The sequence below is a fragment of the Pimephales promelas genome, chromosome 12 (assembly GCF_988280905.1).
Source record: "Pimephales promelas chromosome 12, fPimPro1.hap1.1, whole genome shotgun sequence".
NCBI lineage: Eukaryota > Metazoa > Chordata > Actinopteri > Cypriniformes > Leuciscidae > Pimephales > Pimephales promelas.
The window spans coordinates 19,500,414-19,518,487 of NC_142780.1; the positions used below are offsets into that span (position 1 = coordinate 19,500,414).

Genomic DNA, 18,074 nt, shown 5'->3' on the forward strand with positions numbered 1-18,074 from the left:
CACATATATTGTAGCTTGACTGATCTAGACCATGACCCCTTTATAAATCATTAATAATCATGCTGGAAAGAAAGATTTGGTGATCTATGACTGAGTTTCTGCTGTAAAACACTTATCAGGCTTTTCTGTGCATCCAGATAAACTAATCATTTTGACATTGGGAGATTAGATGACATTGAAATTGGTTAATTATGCAATTATCTAGCTCAAATGTTGCTAATGTTGTTTCAACCCAGCATTGACTGAAATTATTCAAATTAAATATAGCTGATTGGAAATATTAAGGGTATTCTTAAAGGATGGGATACAAAGTAATAACTTATATTGTTCATGAACGTGTTTTCATAATAATACAATCATAAGCGGATACAATAAGCACATAAAACGGTTCAACATGGAGATAGAAGTTTTCTACTACCCCCGTTTTCCCCTACACACATGAGCGTGTAATTTACTCAAATGCCTTTCCTTTCACATATTTAAAATTACGTGCAGATTTATAACTTTATTACCTCTGAAGACATTATGACTGTAACAAAAGATTTGTGCGGCTGATGCTCCTGTGGTTATGAACAGCTCATGCAAGCGTGTGCGTGTGGTCCACACCTCTGGTTGCAGTTTCGCTTGTTGCCAGAGGGGGCATAGTTCTGCAAAAACTCAGAAACTTGACCAATGCACCTTTCATATTGGTTGTGAAAGATGCAATTTCTTAATAGATATTCTGTTACACTGTTAAAAAAAAAAAACCCTCTCAAAATTAAACAAAAAGAGTAGTACATTAAAATGTTAAGAAAATGCCATCATATCACTTATGAAATAAATGTAGTTGCTGCTTTTGTCTTTAATATTACAAAAGTTTAATTGGGACGGATATGTGCAGTACAGACAACATATACGAATATACATGTAGCATAAAAAACTAAGAAATATATATAATGGCTTTCTGATAAAGACTGATTGTACAAAACAATATCAATAGTTGCATATTGTGAGTGCATAAAATAAGTGATATGTAAAAGAATGACCTCCTGGTCTCCAGTGCTTTTATGCCCTTAATTTTGGCAGTATTAATTAATAATTATCTATATATAAAAAATATATACTTCATAGTATTGCAGAACTAAATATTTACAAAATATGAATTATGACTGAATTCATGTAAATTGCTTTGAGAAATAAGTTGCAAGAAGGAAAGTAAAAGTCTTCAGTGTGGTTGGTGAGGACGGTGTAGTAAGACCTCTACTGGACCAGAAGGCAGTTTCTTTATGAGGTTCCAAGCCTCAAGCCGCATCATACCCGCCAAACGCTGACCTTGCATCTCCAACAACTCATCCCCAGGAAACACTTCACTGACTGGTCCACCTGCAAACAAGTGATTGACTTAATTGCTTGTTGTTATGAAAGAGCTTGGAATGAACCTCAGCACAAGCTCAAAATTGCCCTTTTGTGCAGAAGTGCATGAGGGATGCCAGTAAAGTGTGAGGTAAACAGAAGGTTTGACATTACAGCTTTTTTCTGACATTACAGTGTGTGTGTGTGTGTGTGTGTGTGTGTGTGTGTGTTGTAAATATAATTCATTCTGAAGTAATATTCTCATCAGTGTTCAGTCAGCTTTTATATAAACTGATAAGCAGATATTTGAAATCTAATACTTGAATTATCTGCAGCATTAAAGGGCACACCAAACCCTATAGGTAACCCTAGGGCTGATCAAATTAAATGATTTACACTGAAAATTACAATTGCATTAAATAATGTTCTGAGATTGTTTTAAATATATAAAATAATAAATGTTGGACAAGGATACTTTTAAACATAACCCTAAACCGCCAGTAGGTGGCGGCGATCGTCTTAATGAGTGAATCATTGATTCATCGATTAATTCTAACGGTTCGTTCAAACGGCTGAATCATTCAGTAATGGGTATTGCCAGAGCCCGTCTAACGGAGAGCCTTGGCACTTCCTATTTGCCCCATTGTGTATCATCTTGGTTGCAGTTCCATTAGAATTCCACTGGAGGTGATCGCGGGCGGGAGCAGAATGATTGGGAGTTTATGGGGCTAAACGGCTAAATGTGTCTCTTTCACCTGCTTGTTGTTAAATCAACATAGATTTTATTGTTGATTCCGCAAGTTCAATATAGATTATAGGCCAAAAGTCGAATGAACGAGTACTTATGTCCTTTTGATTTCTTACAGGTTAGGCTGTTGTTGGCCGGAACACGCTAGCATTCTGCTATTGTGTGACGTCATCACAGTTTTGAACGGATTTTTAGAACAGATAAGTGAACTTAAAAATGCAATTTTCAGCTGAGTGTATTATCTTAGCCCTCCCCTTTGAATGCAACTTTAAAATTACTTGACAAAACATTACATCCTGAGAAAAGTGGATTTCAGGGGGTGAAACCCCATTGACTCCCATTCATTCTGCACTCGACCGCAAGCGCCCCCGCATGGACAGAGACGTGTTACTGCAGCCAGTCCAGAACCCGGAAGTAACCAGCCAGTGCCAATTCTCTTCAATTAGACATTCTCTGGTATTGCTGTGAGATGAGCTATAAATCTCCTGATCTTTGTTTGGAACTATTATACATTTGTAATTGACATTCTAATCAGGCTACTTGTCCAGTCTGGAAAGTAAGATTCTCTATTACTTGTCCCATCAAAAAATCCAATTGTCCTCCAATTAACTAGATAGACCATGCATAGACATGCTAGTTAAAATGGTTTTAGTCTTGTATTTTATCTCAAAATGAAGCATGTCATTTTAAAAATGTGGAAATTAGAGGAAAATAAGTTAAAACAGCCTCTTGTTTACATGAGGTAGGACATAACGCTGCTTGGTTTATATTAGTAATGTATATAATTGCTGCCATAACCTCCATTTCAAATGTTTATGTGCTTTTCTTCTCTTTCTCTTTTGAGTGGTGCAATATCTTTCTTGTAAATATTTTCCATCATTTTAGTATACATCTTTAAATTACATCCAAATTACAGCGAAGTACAGCTGTATGGTGCTCGGCAGTGGTCAAAAATGATTTAAATAGTGAATTTTGAAGAACTCTCTTCTTGTAAACCCAGAGATGTGGATTCGGATGAGGATTTTTATGTGGGTGGTGGGAGAAAAACAATAGCATTCTGGATAGGGTTTTTTATGATTGTTTTAAATTGAGAAAAAGTGGTCTTACCACGAAATATTTTTTTTACAGTGAGGGGTTTGTCTCCAGAGCTTGAGCCCACCCCTCCTTCCAGACTAAAGCCAAGATCAGAGCTGGACTTTTCCAGAGTCACACGGACTCTCCTACCTGTAGGGGGCATACACACACAAAGTATGGGATTCCACAAGATACTCTGCTTTCTTTTATCACACATTTTTATCTCACCTGTTTAAAAGGTAAGGCAACTTAATCTGTATTATCAAACAACTTATTACAGTACTTTTCCAAAATGATGATTTTACACTCAACCACATACATAGGTATGCAAAATAAAATGCTTTCCTTCAGATCAGCACCTCTTTGCCATCTGTCCATCACCCACCTGTGATTCCTTGTATTTCAGTGGCCTCTCTTCTGCTGTTACCACTCTGAAGAACAACAACTGCCATTCCCTGCCCCCTCGCTTTTCTCAGTGTACGCAGAGCCTCAAAGTGGGCAGAGTTCTGCAGGGCAGTGCCATTGATCGACAACACCCGGGCACCCTCGTAGATAGAGCCTTCATGCGCTGCTACTCCCCCTGGGATTACTCTGTGGACCTAAGAGATGAGATGGGGGGGGGGGGGTGGGGGGGGGGACACCCCATTCCAATTAAAGTCAAATTGAAATGACCAAAAACTTAAAAACGTGTATAATTGTACAATACAATGAAATTTGGTGTATACTTAAAAGTTACATAAACATTACAATTGGATCCTAAAGACTAGATCCTAAAGAGTTGGTATTTTGATAAAATGCAGAGTTGACATTTTTTTAGATGCACAATAGATTAGTAATAAACAGATACTTTTTGTATTTGCTGCTTTTTGTGTGGTCTTTTGTTTGATCATCAGTATTGGTTTCAATTAGTTAAAAATGTTGACATCACAGCATTTGGTGATACTCACTGTGACTGGTTTATTCTGATCCACTCCTCCTGCCAAGGTAAATCCTAAGCCACTCCCCACCTCCTTGTGTAACACAACCACTTGTACGTCTTCATATTTCTGTCATACATCAGAAATACAAGGTGTGATAGAAAAAGGAAATGGTCTCTTTTTTTCTAAAGAATTACAATTTACATGTCATGACAGTTTCATTGTCAAATTACAAGCTTTAGGGCAAAGTTAAGTGACTTGTTTTACCTGCAGGGTGTCATCTCCCAAGCCCCTGACATCGTCTAGTAAGCGATCCAGTTCATCAGTGCTCAACAGAGTCACAGAAGAGAAGGCTGAGATGTCTGAGCTCAACGACGCAGAGCGTGTAGATGGCAAATCTTCACCATTCTCTGACAAACTGTTTTCTGATGGTTTGTAGTCCACTCCACCAAAATTACATAGGTCCACAAGACTGTAAGAGGTAAATAGAAATAGAATAGGGGTGTGAAGTGGAGTTATAAAACATATTTTAAAGGAAAGAAGGTACAGTACGGCATAAGGTGGCAGGAACATGAAGAAATGCAAGGTAAAGTGTGGCCATAAACAGGGCAACCTGCTGGTTTGTGCATGTGAAATAAGCCAACACTCCATTTTAGTGTCTTTTTTTTATATATCAATTACCTTAGAGAAAAACTTCTGCGTTCCGATTGGCTTGTGATGGTCACGGATGATTCTCCTGAGTCAGAGTCTTCTTCAGTTTCCTCATCATCATCATCATCTTCTTCTTCAGAGCTCCACCTAGCCTTGCTAGTACTCAATATGGTGCAATCCTTCCTTGTTGTTTCATAGTTGTTATTGTTAGAACTGTTGAGTGAGGAATAGATTGTTTGGACAGGAGTAAAGCTTTGAGAAAGATTGGGCAGCGCTTTGGGATGGTTACCATTGACTGTTACAGCTCCAGGGTTAATCTGCTTCTGAATGGTAACTGTGAGAGGTCTATCAGGAGAGTTAGTCTGTGTATTTTCATCATCATCAACTATATTTGTATTAATTGTATGTTGCTTTGATAAACTTTTGACATTCGACTGTTGAGAGACTGATGGGATTCCTGCTTTTTCTTCCATTGTCCCTACGTTTCTGAGCCCCGAGGTTGCAGTGATGGCCGAATCTGGTTCGTCCGACTCCGTGTGTGCTTTATTTACTGTTGTCCATTTATCTTCATCCCTCCTGTTGATAACTTGTTCAGTTTTTGATTCAGTCATTTGTTTGAATGCTGGAGCAAGCTCAACACTCGTTTTGTATGTTTCTTGACGTTCTAATGTTGGTCTTACTTTGACTATGGAATTTGAATGAGGAGTTCTTCTTGTATTTAGACTGCATTCAGTCTCATCATTGGAATCACTTTTGTTAAATAAATTTGGTCTTAGGATGTCTGTGTTCCGCTCAACCCTTCCAAAATGTAGATTTTTATCCGAATCACTCTTCTTTACAAGAGCCACGGGTTTGGGGTGCTCTTGAACAGATAAGGTCCTCCTGGTAAGAAAAGTCTCCCGTGTGCTTTTGCTTTGTTGAGCCAAAGATTCAAACATGGTGATTGCATTCTTCACTGAATCAAAGGATGGCACATGCAATTTTTCTAGCATGCCTTCTCCTCTCCTTCCTTCAGTTTTATCTGTGAAAACTTCCTCCTTCTCTTCATTTTTATGAATTTCATTGCATGCTGCACCTTTTGAGGCTAGTGGGTATTTGGGTTGGGTGATACCATCTTGCAAACCATCAAGATACTTGACTTTCCCAATGTCCCACTTGATTCCTTCAGAAGTGGTTAACGGAACCACTCCTTCGGAAGTGGTTAAATGGTTTGCTGACAACCTACTGGTTCTTTGTAAGGACTGACTACAGTACTTTGAAGACCCTGTTAACAATTTCCTGCGTGTCTCTTCATTGTCTTCAGGTAGAAGTGATTGGACTTTTTTAACAGAGGACATTTCTGTAATCGATGTAGGCTTTGATGACACCGAAAAACTCAATCCAGAAGAATTGTCCCTTTGGTCATTTTTATTCCCTTTGTAGGTAGAGGGTTCTTGCTTCTGACAAAGGTATGTTTTTGAAAATCCTCTTGGCAATGATCTAGCTTTGTCTGCATTGTAAAAAGGTTTCCCCTGTTGACTGTCAGACAAATCTGAAGTTCCAAACACAGAGTCAGTAGTGTATTTTCTGTGACTTGGAGTAGAGTCCACAGCGTCCATAGATTTAGGAAGTGATTCATCAGAAGTATTATTGCGTTTTGATCCAATTGAATTTTTTGAGCGTGCATCAGATTTGGCATCTGTCCCAAACAGTTTCTCAATTCTTTCCATTATTGTTTGGTTTCCAGTTACTTCCTCAGAATTGGAAGTTCCTTGCTCTCTGGCCCAGGACCCAATTCTGTTGTCTGTCTGATCAAGATTTGATTCACCTTGTTGCTGTGCCCAGAGACTGCTACTTTCTCCAATACTACCTTGGCTTAGTCTTGGCTTCAATCTGACTGGAAGTGACTGGCCACTGCTTGCCTGTTCCAGAGCTAAATTTACACGGTTCATTCTTACAGATGTAGATCCAGAGATTGGGTAAATCTTTCTGTCTGTGTTCTGATTCGCTCCATTGTAAGCGTGAATCCTCCGTGAAACACTACTGGGTTGATTATCTTGTGTGTGTGAAGTTATATTGTTGTTTGGCCCTGCTCTCTCAAAACTACTGGATCGTTTTATAAAATTATCAATTTCTCTGGTCCTAGTTATCCCAGTTCTGTTCCCATGGTCTGCTCCACTTGTTTCTCTCCAGTCTAAGCTTTTGCTTTTATTTGACTGGTATCTCCTCAAATTATTTCCTCTGTCATTTGCTGCCTGACTCGCTTCTTCTTGAGTATTTGACTGTTTAGCACTCACATCACACTTCTCAGAATTGATGGAAAGAGCTGAGTCCTTATGTGTGCCATTACCTACATTTATACCTTTCTTTTTGTCATTATTGTCAGTGTGGGTACAACTTGCAGAAGAAGTACAGACTTTGTTGAGGTCCTTACTATCACTTTTCTGACTTGAGTCTTCAACTTTTCCACCCTCAAAGATGTTACTTATCATCCTGAGGTCCTTAGTAGTTGACTCACACTTTCGCTGACGTGTTTTAGCAGAGCGGATTGTGAATCTAGCAGCTGCAGAGCCAATAGGATTTACCAATGACTCACTATGATTTTGTGTTTCTGTTCCATTGGATGATTCTGCACCTTCAGTTATGCTGCCAGTTGCGTCTGATTCAGGACATCGATGTACAAAAGTTCCAGTATGCAAACTCATGCTTTTAATTCTCTCTGAATGTCACAAAGTATATTCATTACACTATGAATGGAAGGCTGGTTGCTAACACATTTTCAGCAACTTGATCAAAAAATTGTATTCCTTATTTTCTCGGAACGACAGCATTTGTGAAGTAATCAAGAAGGGCTGTGTTTTCCTACCATCGTTATAAAAGCTGGAAAAATGTGTTTGTAATCCAGGGTGGCGAAGGAGGCCTGCTAAATTTAGCTTCTGACAGATGTTTCACTCTCCCTGGATCCAAAAAGAGCTAGTAATGGGTCTCAGTGCTCTCTGCTCTTTATCTTGTTCTGTCATGTAAAGGCAAAAACCACATGTGAAGATTAGCTTTAAACAAGTTCAGTTTAATAAATGAATTGCCAATTCATTTTCATTCATTAGATTCAAATTCTAAATCATCCAATTTGCTACATTAACTAAAATTCAGGAACTATAAAAGGCTAAGTCTAGATTTTTTTCTGAATGGATCACAACCCTGTATGGTCTGAACATACAACCTGGCCAGGCCGTTTAACCACTAAGATACACCACCTCCCACTCAACAAAGTGTATACATGCTTAAAGTGCATTTTTCAAGTCACCTGCCCAGGTTCATTCTAGTACCTCACTATTTCAACATACTGAAACTCTGTATTTATTACAATGAGAGTCCATAAATCTCTTCCGGGCAAACAGCATCTATACCCTCATATGTAAACATCTTGAAACTCTGGACAAGCACCTTGTTTGTATTCCTCACTCTGTAAAATCAAACATTTCTAAAAGGTTTGAAAATCAGTAACCAGAGTGTATCTGTGTACATTTTGTTGTATGTCTACTTTTGCAACATTCTTTATGTTACTTGTCACTCACTTCAACTCTTTCACAAAACCTGATACGCAGTCAGATAACAGGTCAAACACACCAGACTACAATCCTGTCTAACACAACATATGTTACACAGTTATGGTGCACACATATTTAAAGCTACATAAATCTTTCTGAATATGCATTACAATGAATGTGTGTGGATAAACAGGGATGTGCAGTATTTCAGACACATGTATTTTTAAATACAAAACACTTAATAAAATACAAATTTAAACTAATTTAAGTTCAGTATTTTTGTATTTTCAAAACATATAAAATAGTTTTTGCCAGTCAACCTCTTTATTAGGCTGCTGATTTCCTGTATCAACTAGTTCAGGCCCCTAAACCCTAACTTTCATGCTTGTGAGCTGCAATTGTACAAATCACTTGGGTGAGCAAATTTTTTTGCATTAATTAAGGAATGAGATAATGTAGGGATGTCATGGTCAATTCCACTTGGTTAAAATGAAACAACATGTCTTCAGTTTACATGAAGGAATAAAAGCACTGACAGAGGGCAAAATAGCATTAGATAGTTTATCGGTTATTGGTTTTATCAACTAGCTGGTCAAATTACTGCTTGCTATATATTGCTATAATATAAAGTGTATCAATTTATATTTTATATGAATCTGTTTGCACACTGACAGGCAGTTTTCTGTGTGCAGCTAAACGGTCAAATTAAGAAATATGACATATGAGTATTCATGAGTCTTGAGTGAAGGTATCAATACTTTAGGTTTGTGTGTTAAAGTGACAGCAGCCTAATAATCCTGTTGCTGTAATTAATCTAACAGCAAAAGACAAAGAACAAATTTACATACAGCTTTTGACAAAATAACTTTTGTAGATTTAATAAAAATCAATATTTAACTCATACACTGAAGACTATGCAGTGTAATATTATTTTACATTTGAATACATTATTCAATTTCTGTATTGCTACTTTAGTTAGACCACACAAAAACTTACCACTCCTTATTTTATTTTTTTATTTTTATTTTATTTTATAATCTGTATTCATTTGTCTTATTGCTTTTCATTTGTTTCTTTGTTTTAATTACTGACTGTAATAATTCCTTGATTAACTTATCCCAGTAATAGTTTTTGCAGTGGTATTGAGAATAGTGAAATTTTCCTGCTGTTTAAAATGTAAACCTTATTTCCAATTTTGAATCTCAAATTGGTGAACTATGTCAATTAGCCTTGCAGGAACTCTGCACTCTGTTTCTCTTACACACCCACGGCCACGTTCATTCAAAGTAGCATACTGAAATTCATTCAGACACTTCAGTAGGATCTGATAATAGTCACATGCAATCAAACAAATGCTGATATATAAATCAGCATACAAATCAGTTTAAACAAAGTTTACGACTGAATCAACAGGTGAAACTTAAATCAAGGTTTTGTAATACTCAATTCCAGATTTGTTTGCCCCACCTTATTCTGTTGTAAAGATTGTCTTTGTTATCTTAAACTGAACATATATAGGTCAAGAGTGCTGTAGTTATGTTTAAAATAAAAGACATGAACAAAAAGCAAGCAGAGATAGAGTGGGAGGGGGAAGTGTGACGTACACCTTCCAGGAGCGCAAATACAGACCTAATGAAGATAAACCTGAATGGATTGAAAATAAATAAAGGAAACATTGACACAGAAAACATAGGTTGTTGCTCATTTAACCACAAATGGCCATGTACTAGTGCAGTGTTTCAAAGATATAGATGCAAAATAAGGTTACCAGTCCCGTATGAATGCAACATACAGACTTAGGTCAGTGTCATTTTACAGAAACACCTGTTCTCCCATGGCACACGCTTGAACAACAAGCGACATACAATTCATCTGTCACATAATCTAACCACACATGTTGAGTTTTAGCTCTTCAAACAGAACTTACTAACTTACCTTAGAGGACTTCTGTGTCCCTTAGAAGTTTGAGAGAACAGATCCTCCCCATCTTCCCTTGTGCCTTTAAGCTCTCTCTCACTCCTTGCAGTCTGTCATTTTTTTATGATGCATTTCTACTGTAATAAGAACTTGCCTGACTGGTTTGACATGCTTACCCTTTTCAACCCCCTTTGATTGTTGTGCCTTCCTCTCTCATTTCCCTACCTCTCACTCCTCCTCCATCTCTCTCTGTCTGCCTCTCTCTCTCTCTTTCTCCTTCCATCTATTTGTATCTCAGTTTCTTTGTCTCTCGTACACATGTACTGTACAAACCTGTCAACATGTACACCCTTCATGTCTAATGAGAACATTCCTGGTTCATGGTTTCTTGGTGACTCAGTGTTAAAGTGCCTGTGACAATCATGGAGTCATTGCATTCTGAACATATCAGGTATTGGATGAATGAAGGACTGACTTGTCGGAAACAGACAAGTGAACTTTCAATTTAAATTTTAGTCTGACAAAGTGTTTTCCTTTCAATGCAAATGCTGAAATTCAACCGAAACCACACCTGCCTGTTTTTTGTGGAGTTGGATTTAACAGAATACGATTGTAGCGTATAGCCTCGTCCAACATTTTTACACATTAATTGGACAACAGTTGACCTTGGTGTTGTCTATTTGCTCCAAAAGGCAAAAGTGATATGCAATGTCATTTAAATAATAAATGATGCATTGTGTCATGCATACGGATTCAGTGAACATAATGATCAGCCCATCACTACAAAACAAAACTATCAGTCCAACACCACAAAACTACACCAATTTCAACACCCAAAATACGAAAACTTAAACGATAGTAAATGGAAAATCAGTTCAATAAACATGTTGCTTTTATATGATCAGGGCTTCACCCCCTCGATAAACTCCCCAATTGTGTTTTAATTATTCAAACGAGGTTTCTGCATCAAATTTGTCAATAAACCAGCATGATGCATACCCGCATTATCAGTGATCTACCTGCATTGACTGAGCTGGACTATGACATCTCTGTTTTCTCCAGAGCATATAAATGAACTAAATTAATACGTTTTTACCACAGAAATGAATCAACACTGAACTTGACACGAACAAACTGTCGCTATATAAATAAAGGTGACGACTTGACTTAATGTTACAACTTACCAAACACTTTGAAACTTATGGATCTTCAAATAACACGCCTTTCAATCTTGACATTAAGGGTTTTGTTATAAAGCGAATCGAATATATGTTTATCTGAGCAGAATATATGTTTATCTGCTCCATCTTCCATCTACCCTCCATTTTTAATTTAATTTTAATTTCCACTGCATAATTTTACTGGCTCATAGTTGTTTTAGGTAAAAAGGAACTGTATTAAAGGAGTGATCTGTTTGACCGTGGTTATGGCAAGGAGCAGTTATACTATTTTTATAGATCATTGGAAACTAATAAATCAAGAACTTGAAGCGTATGACAGTGAGATGAGAGATTATAAACATTTATAGAGATGGTTGCCATATGTTGGCAAACATTGATGACCTAAAGACTGTCAAGGAATGATAACAAAAACAGTCTTATAATTAGGCAAATTTAAAATGTATAAAGAGTATGCAAGATAATGCAAGTTGCAATGCAAATGAAAGTTTTTTTTTTCTTTGTATTGACCAATGCTTCAACTGAAACCAGAAGTACCAGCTGCATAATTGACTGCATTTTACCCATAAAATCCCAAGGATATCCTTGCAAACAGCTACTGCATGAGCATTTTTTAACCTTTTTTAATCCGTCATCAAGCATCATTTACATGAATTATGAAGATACAAGCATCTTTACATGAATTATGAAGATAAGGGCCACAATATAAAGCAAAACTGATCACACACAACCTTAAAAGATTTAAGGTGCAACACACATTGAAACTGAAATAAATGAAACATTATTCTAACAGTACATTTCGAAAAGGTAACAAAACATTTTGACAATTGATTACCTGACTGTATTTCTGTGGCACACTTCTGTGGGCTGAGTTGCTCAACTTCCTGCAGCTGCAAATGAAGTTTGCAGAAAGAGGAGCTGCTCAGAGGCTGAGAGAGAGAGAGAGAGAGAGAGAGAGAGAGAGAGAGAGAGAGAGAGAGAGAGAGAGAGAGAGAGAGAGAGAGAGAGAGAGAGAGAGAGAGAGAGCGCAGATGGGCGGGAGCTATGTTTTAAATGTTTGAAACTTGACAGACAGATATTTGACATGCTCTAAAACTTGTGAATGAAAAGATACTCAGACAAAATCACGTTTTTATGATGCTGTTTTATGTGTATACATTTTTATATTTATATATATAGCATTTGCATGTACATTATCTAAATACAATGTATTGCTTGTTTTTGATTGCATGTATAAATGTGATGTAAATTTGCTTTTAGTAACTAAATTAAAGAAAATATAACTGGTACTATAACTGGTAAACATGAACTTTTAATACAGTATTCAAACATATCCCAAAGCAATTCAAATAGCACAAATCCTAAGCATTTAAAGTATTTTGTAATTAAATAAAAATAAAAGTACGTGGAGATTTACCTTAACAGCAGTTGTGCATGCAGTCTAACCACTCAACGGTCTGTCTTGCATCACTGAAACAAGCACACTGTTGACAGCAACAGCAGAGGAAGCTGGTTAAATTTGTGGTTTCATTCAGAGACAAAAATGTAACTACAACTGCAACTGAATCTTAAGATCAATTTTTGATCGCAAGTCAACGCAAGCAACACACTGACATTACAGATGGGATGGAATGATAAAGCAAACCAAATAAGCCACATTGTTGAGCTGCTTGTGGACACACAGTATAATTAGATGTTTCAACATATTCTGTCGTCTGATGTCCTGTGTAGCCAAAACAGCTTCTTTCTTGTCGAGAAATTGGTCGAAGAATTTAACTTTTTAGCTGCTGAATAGCACTGCATCCTTCCTATATCTAGCAAATGCATTATCTGATATCTGCACTGATTTTAAATCTGACAAATGCAGAATGTGGTTTATTTTTTTAACAGGACAGAGTGAGTCACTTGCCTACCACCCCTTTTTTCATTTTTTTTAAACGGTCTGTACAATACAGAGATTTTATTCCTTCTTTCTTTTCCAGGGCTTGAGAAAGTCATGATTGTTGCGATATCTGTTATTACTGGAGAAACAATTTCATCCCTTGTTGTCTTTTCATGCATCTGCCACCCACCTCTGTTCCCCACGAAAGAATTGGTGTCATTGTTCAGTGTGTTGATCTGATAAAGGTCAGCTAATTCAGTTGTTCTGGGACTGCTCACTTCATTTTCACAGAAACAAGTCTAAAACTTTGAAAAAACCGTGTGCATAATGTTTGGATGCATTGACAGTACATGTGTGTGCGGCGTGTAAGTTGCTAGAGCTATAATCTCACACGAGGAAAAGCCGTGTGGTTTGGAACGACGACAGACACAGTGGTATTGGTGTAAATTTATATACCCTATATGCCACTTCTCTATGAGTAACTCTCTGAAAATAGTAGGATGGAATGTGAAAACCAGTGTAATGTGGTTGAAAGAAGGCGGAGGGAAACTTTTCTTTTAAAAAATGAACACGTTTATGTGATAAGGAGCACGACTAAATTGCAAGTAGTACATGGAACAATTAACGCAAGGGCATTTTTGTGGACAATTTACACACATATTTGTTTTGCTGACCTGATAGTGACCTGCGGATCGCTGAGGGCATTTTTGAAAAACACTGAACTGATGTTAAGATATCCACTCCAAACCACAAGGTGGCGTCAAAGATGAGAAGCCGGAAGAGTTTTCCCATGCAAAATATGCGACGAAGAGAAAGATCACAGGAGATGTAAACAAAAACTCTCCTGAAAGTGCTGCTGTCAACCTGAAGAATAACGAGCTGAACTTGTACCACTGACTACCAATATCACTCGATTATAGCTTCATTTAATGAGCATTTAATTAAAAACCTAACAATGGCAGAAGGAAACACTCTTTCCGGTGTAAATGTTGTGCTTGTTATGGCCTACGGAAGCCTGGTAAGTACCAAACTGCATAGTAACGTTATTTGTATAATAATAGTTGTATTTTTAAACATGTAAACGGAATATTTAACAACTACAGTAAAGCTGGAGCAATATATATCAGTATTTTCTTCGTACAATATGCATTGACAGCTCAGATGTGTGAATAGTACTTTATAATGGGGATTACAATAGAAATGTCCTTTAAGTTTCTCAAAACTTATTGAGTTGCCCACACATGGCACCTATGGTTTTGGCATCTCATTAAATTTTGAGCCTATATTGCCCGTGTCATATTTGTATTTGAGTGTGTATGTTGATTGAACCCTTCTGTAATTCTGCAGGTGTTTGTTCTGCTGTTCATCTTTGTGAAAAGGCAGATTATGCGCTTCGCTATGAAGTCTCGCAGAGGACCGCACGTCCCGTTGGGTCATAACGCACCGAAGGTATCCTGACACCCCCAAAAATCCTTATGTCTCTGACTGTAGATGATATTTGATTTATTGTAGTATCAGCACCTAAATTTTTTTGGCCACTGCTGTAAAACAAAATGCCACCAGCAGGACAATAAATGGTAAAAGTATAGCCTGTTTTACTCAGGGTCCTACACAAGGTTTTATAAATACCGAGGTCCCAAGAGGTAGAACTTCTACTGAACTTTATGAAATAAATGTCTTCATTGTAACGCATCGCTGAACAGAACACATCAGACACACTTATAGCTGAATTCTAATGTTATTCAGCCTGAGGGTAATGATGACTGACAGACTTTAGTATACATGACAAAAGCATAGAATGCCATCTTAGAATTTCCTTTATGTAGTATTTATTGTGTCTTGAGTGTTGTTTAGGATATTACAGGTTAGGAATTCCAGTGAGGAAAAAAGTAATGTCTAATCTCAGAACAAACATAAATCAAACAACAGGAACTATTGTATATAAATGCACCTGAGCACATTTAAACTAAAGGGTTTATATTCTTTGTTATTTTAAAACGCTACTCCACATAGAAAGACCTGACCTGATGCAGACATATTTCATTTGTAATGCACTGAAGCAAATTTGCATTTTTTTACAGGACCTAAAAGAAGAGATTGACTCCCGTTTGTCTAAAGTGAATGACATTCGCTATGAGCCACATCTGCTCTCTAAAGATGACGACCGACTGAAGCATCAAGGCCAGAATGGTGAGAGAAGCAAAGAAGCCCCGAGCAGTTCTCTTTATAACACTGCTGCAGATGTGAAAACTTATGCCTGTGTATGTTTTTGCAGGTTGTTATAATTATCTCTTCAGAATGCAAGCGTTAGATGCCATCAGAGACTCTGGTAAGACCCTCTTTTGCCTGTGTGCGCGTCAAGATCACGGCTTACTGGAAAGATGTTTTAAATGAATTCACATCAATTTCACATGAATAATTACCATGTTCAGTTTAATATTTTTTAGGCATAAAAAAGGCATAATTAATGTGTGGCCATTTTTATTTCATACATTTTATATTCGTGGTAATGTTACTTTTTATTTATATCTGGTAAATAAAATATCTGTTAACAAAAATTTTTAGTTTTACGTCAGATTTATAATTTATATTACTGCCTTAAATTTTACACACTTTATACTTTATATATTACCACTATAAAGTTTAGGGTCAGTAATTTTCTTTTCTTCATATTTTGTAAAGAAATCTTTGTGTTCATCAAGGCTGCATTTATTTGATCAAAACACAGGGAAAACGGTAATATTGAGAAATATCATTGCAATTGAAATTCTGTGTCCTGTGATGGAAAAGCTGCATTTTTTAGCATCATTCCTTTAGTCTTCAGTGTCGCATGATCCTTCAGAAATCATTTTAATATGCTGATTTGATGCTCAAGAAAGAAACATTTATTAACAATGTTGAAAACAGTTGTGCTGCTCTCTCTCTCTCTGATAAGCTTGTGAAATAGAAAACTGAAAGCATACAGGTCTAGTCTTATCTGATCTGGTTCTGTCCCACCGATAGATCTCCCATTTCACGAGTTGTGTCGCAGTGCCAGTGCTCTGACTGGTCGCCGCTACAGGAAATGGCTGCTGGACCTGCGAAACTCTCATTCTCTGTCCAAGTCGAGTCACAGTGCGCTCCTAGATCGCTTAGTGGAGGGCTACGACAGCGCTCGTCACGGGACAGGGGTCAGTCCTGGTGTCATGTGTGTGTTAATTTGTCATTTACAGCAGGGGGTGCTGCAGGACAATATTTAAAAGGCTTGTGTTCTCTTTCCCATAGATTTTTGGCGAGGCAGAGTTTGTGAAGTATAAGGAAGATCTGGCTGAACTGGCTGATGTGTAAGTTATATTGTACCATTTTTGCTGTTCATCGCTCATATATATCACTTTTCTCACTCTATTGTCTTTTTGTTCCCCACAGTGTCAAGACCTACTCCAGCAGCACCAATCTAAACCAGCAGCACCAGTCAGCAGCTAAAGATCTGACCAGCTCTCCCGGTCCCTCGTCTGCCTCAACCATTCAGGTCACGTACCTGCCGTCATCCGGACAGCGCAGCAAGAGGCCCAAACACTTCCTGGAGCTCAAAAACTTTAAAGACAACTATAATACTCTAGAGAGCACACTTTAGAGCATGAAACCCTTTTGAGGAACTGTGTAAATTGAACTCAAACTGTGAAGCGGAAGCGTCGCTTACTGGAAAATCCATTTTGTAGAAAAGACCACAGTGGGAGTTGCAGTAAAATGGCCTGAAATCACATTGAGAATGTGAGATTGATTTAAGATATAACAACATCTGTGGGATAAATGTCATTGTGAATGCTTTAAGAGCAATCCAAGAATGTTACATTTCTAATTTTATTGTTGTCCTGACAGAACTCTTTACTATTTTCTTATGTTAAAAGTCATAGTCACGGTTCACCATTTTCTTTCTTTGTGAGAATAGCCTTTAAATGCGAAGAGGATCAATTTAAAGTTCTTTAGCTGAGATGAAAATATTCTTACATTTGTTTTATAGTAAAACAACCATCATTTGAGGTTTCCAAATAAGATCCTGTGTCAGAGAAGAGATGTCCGGATGTCATTCTCACAGAAACTGGGTGAAAAAAATATTAATTTATGTGCTACTGATCAGAATATTGTCCTTGTCCTTATTTTTTAAGTGCAATTTAAAACAATTTTAGATCATGTAAATGTGTGTATAAGGAAGAACAAAGTGCTTTGAGTCTTGAAGCGACGTGTTTTTCTGTCATGGTAACGTAGCTTAAAGAGTTATGAGAGGCTGTCTGTGTTGACTTTCACTGTTATAAAGTCTTATAAGATCTAATATAGTGTCTGCTTTTTCTGTACCTGCACTGCTGTGCCTTTAGGGGTCTTCACTAACAAGACATCACTGGTTACCCTATTAAAAAAAATATATAATTAAGCCGAATTTATTTATATGTACTTTATAAATAAAGATATTAGTAGCACACTATAAATTGGTATACTTAAAGTCTGTTAAATTGGAACATTTTATTTTGTACTAAATGAATTTTAGTTGTCCAAAAGCAGTGCAGAAGTTCAACTAAAGTTGTATTTAATATAATTTAAATGTGACCCATGAGATAAACACATTTTTTATACATTTTGCGGCGTTACTTTTCATGCAGTTAATATTTTTGAATCTTTTTGAAATAACTTTTTGTGTAATTTGAGTACTGGTTAGGATCATTTAAATAATTTGCTTAATAATTCATAATTTTTGACAGCCCAAAGGACTGCAGTCCACATTCCAAAGTACAACAGCCATTAATGGGAAAAGTGTATTGCAGTGTAGGAAGTTAGTTTCTGAGTTAGGTGCGTGACTGTGAGAACATGTTTGCT

The 18,074-nt window shown here is 37.1% G+C and overlaps 2 protein-coding genes across 3 annotated transcripts; one reads left to right on the forward strand and one right to left on the reverse strand.

Moving 5' to 3' along the window:
• Positions 1-842: 842 nt before the first annotated feature.
• Positions 843-13,976, reverse strand: LOC120484460 (uncharacterized). 2 transcript variants are annotated; one of them, XM_039679631.2, is made up of 9 exons: positions 13,901-13,976; positions 12,762-12,828; positions 12,180-12,273; positions 4,753-7,714; positions 4,339-4,543; positions 4,102-4,200; positions 3,540-3,753; positions 3,188-3,304; positions 843-1,362 (listed from the first exon to the last, which is right to left on the reverse strand). In XM_039679631.2, the coding sequence occupies exons 4-9, from the start codon at positions 7,404-7,406 to the stop codon at positions 1,205-1,207; spliced, it is 3,447 nt and encodes a 1,148-aa protein (XP_039535565.2). In that variant the 5' UTR covers positions 7,407-7,714; positions 12,180-12,273; positions 12,762-12,828; positions 13,901-13,976; the 3' UTR covers positions 843-1,204. The 2 variants fall into 2 exon arrangements, with proteins under 2 accessions (XP_039535565.2, XP_039535566.2); XM_039679632.2 differs by lacking the exons at positions 12,180-12,273; positions 12,762-12,828; positions 13,901-13,976 and adding an exon at positions 10,185-10,375.
• Positions 13,977-14,003: 27 nt separating this feature from the next.
• On the forward strand, positions 14,004-17,525 carry ltap1 (lipid transport auxiliary protein 1). The gene is made up of 7 exons (XM_039679633.2): positions 14,004-14,244; positions 14,574-14,675; positions 15,308-15,416; positions 15,502-15,555; positions 16,230-16,396; positions 16,491-16,549; positions 16,632-17,525. The coding sequence occupies exons 1-7, from the start codon at positions 14,182-14,184 to the stop codon at positions 16,837-16,839; spliced, it is 762 nt and encodes a 253-aa protein (XP_039535567.2). The 5' UTR covers positions 14,004-14,181; the 3' UTR covers positions 16,840-17,525.
• The last annotated feature ends 549 nt before the right edge of the window (positions 17,526-18,074 follow it).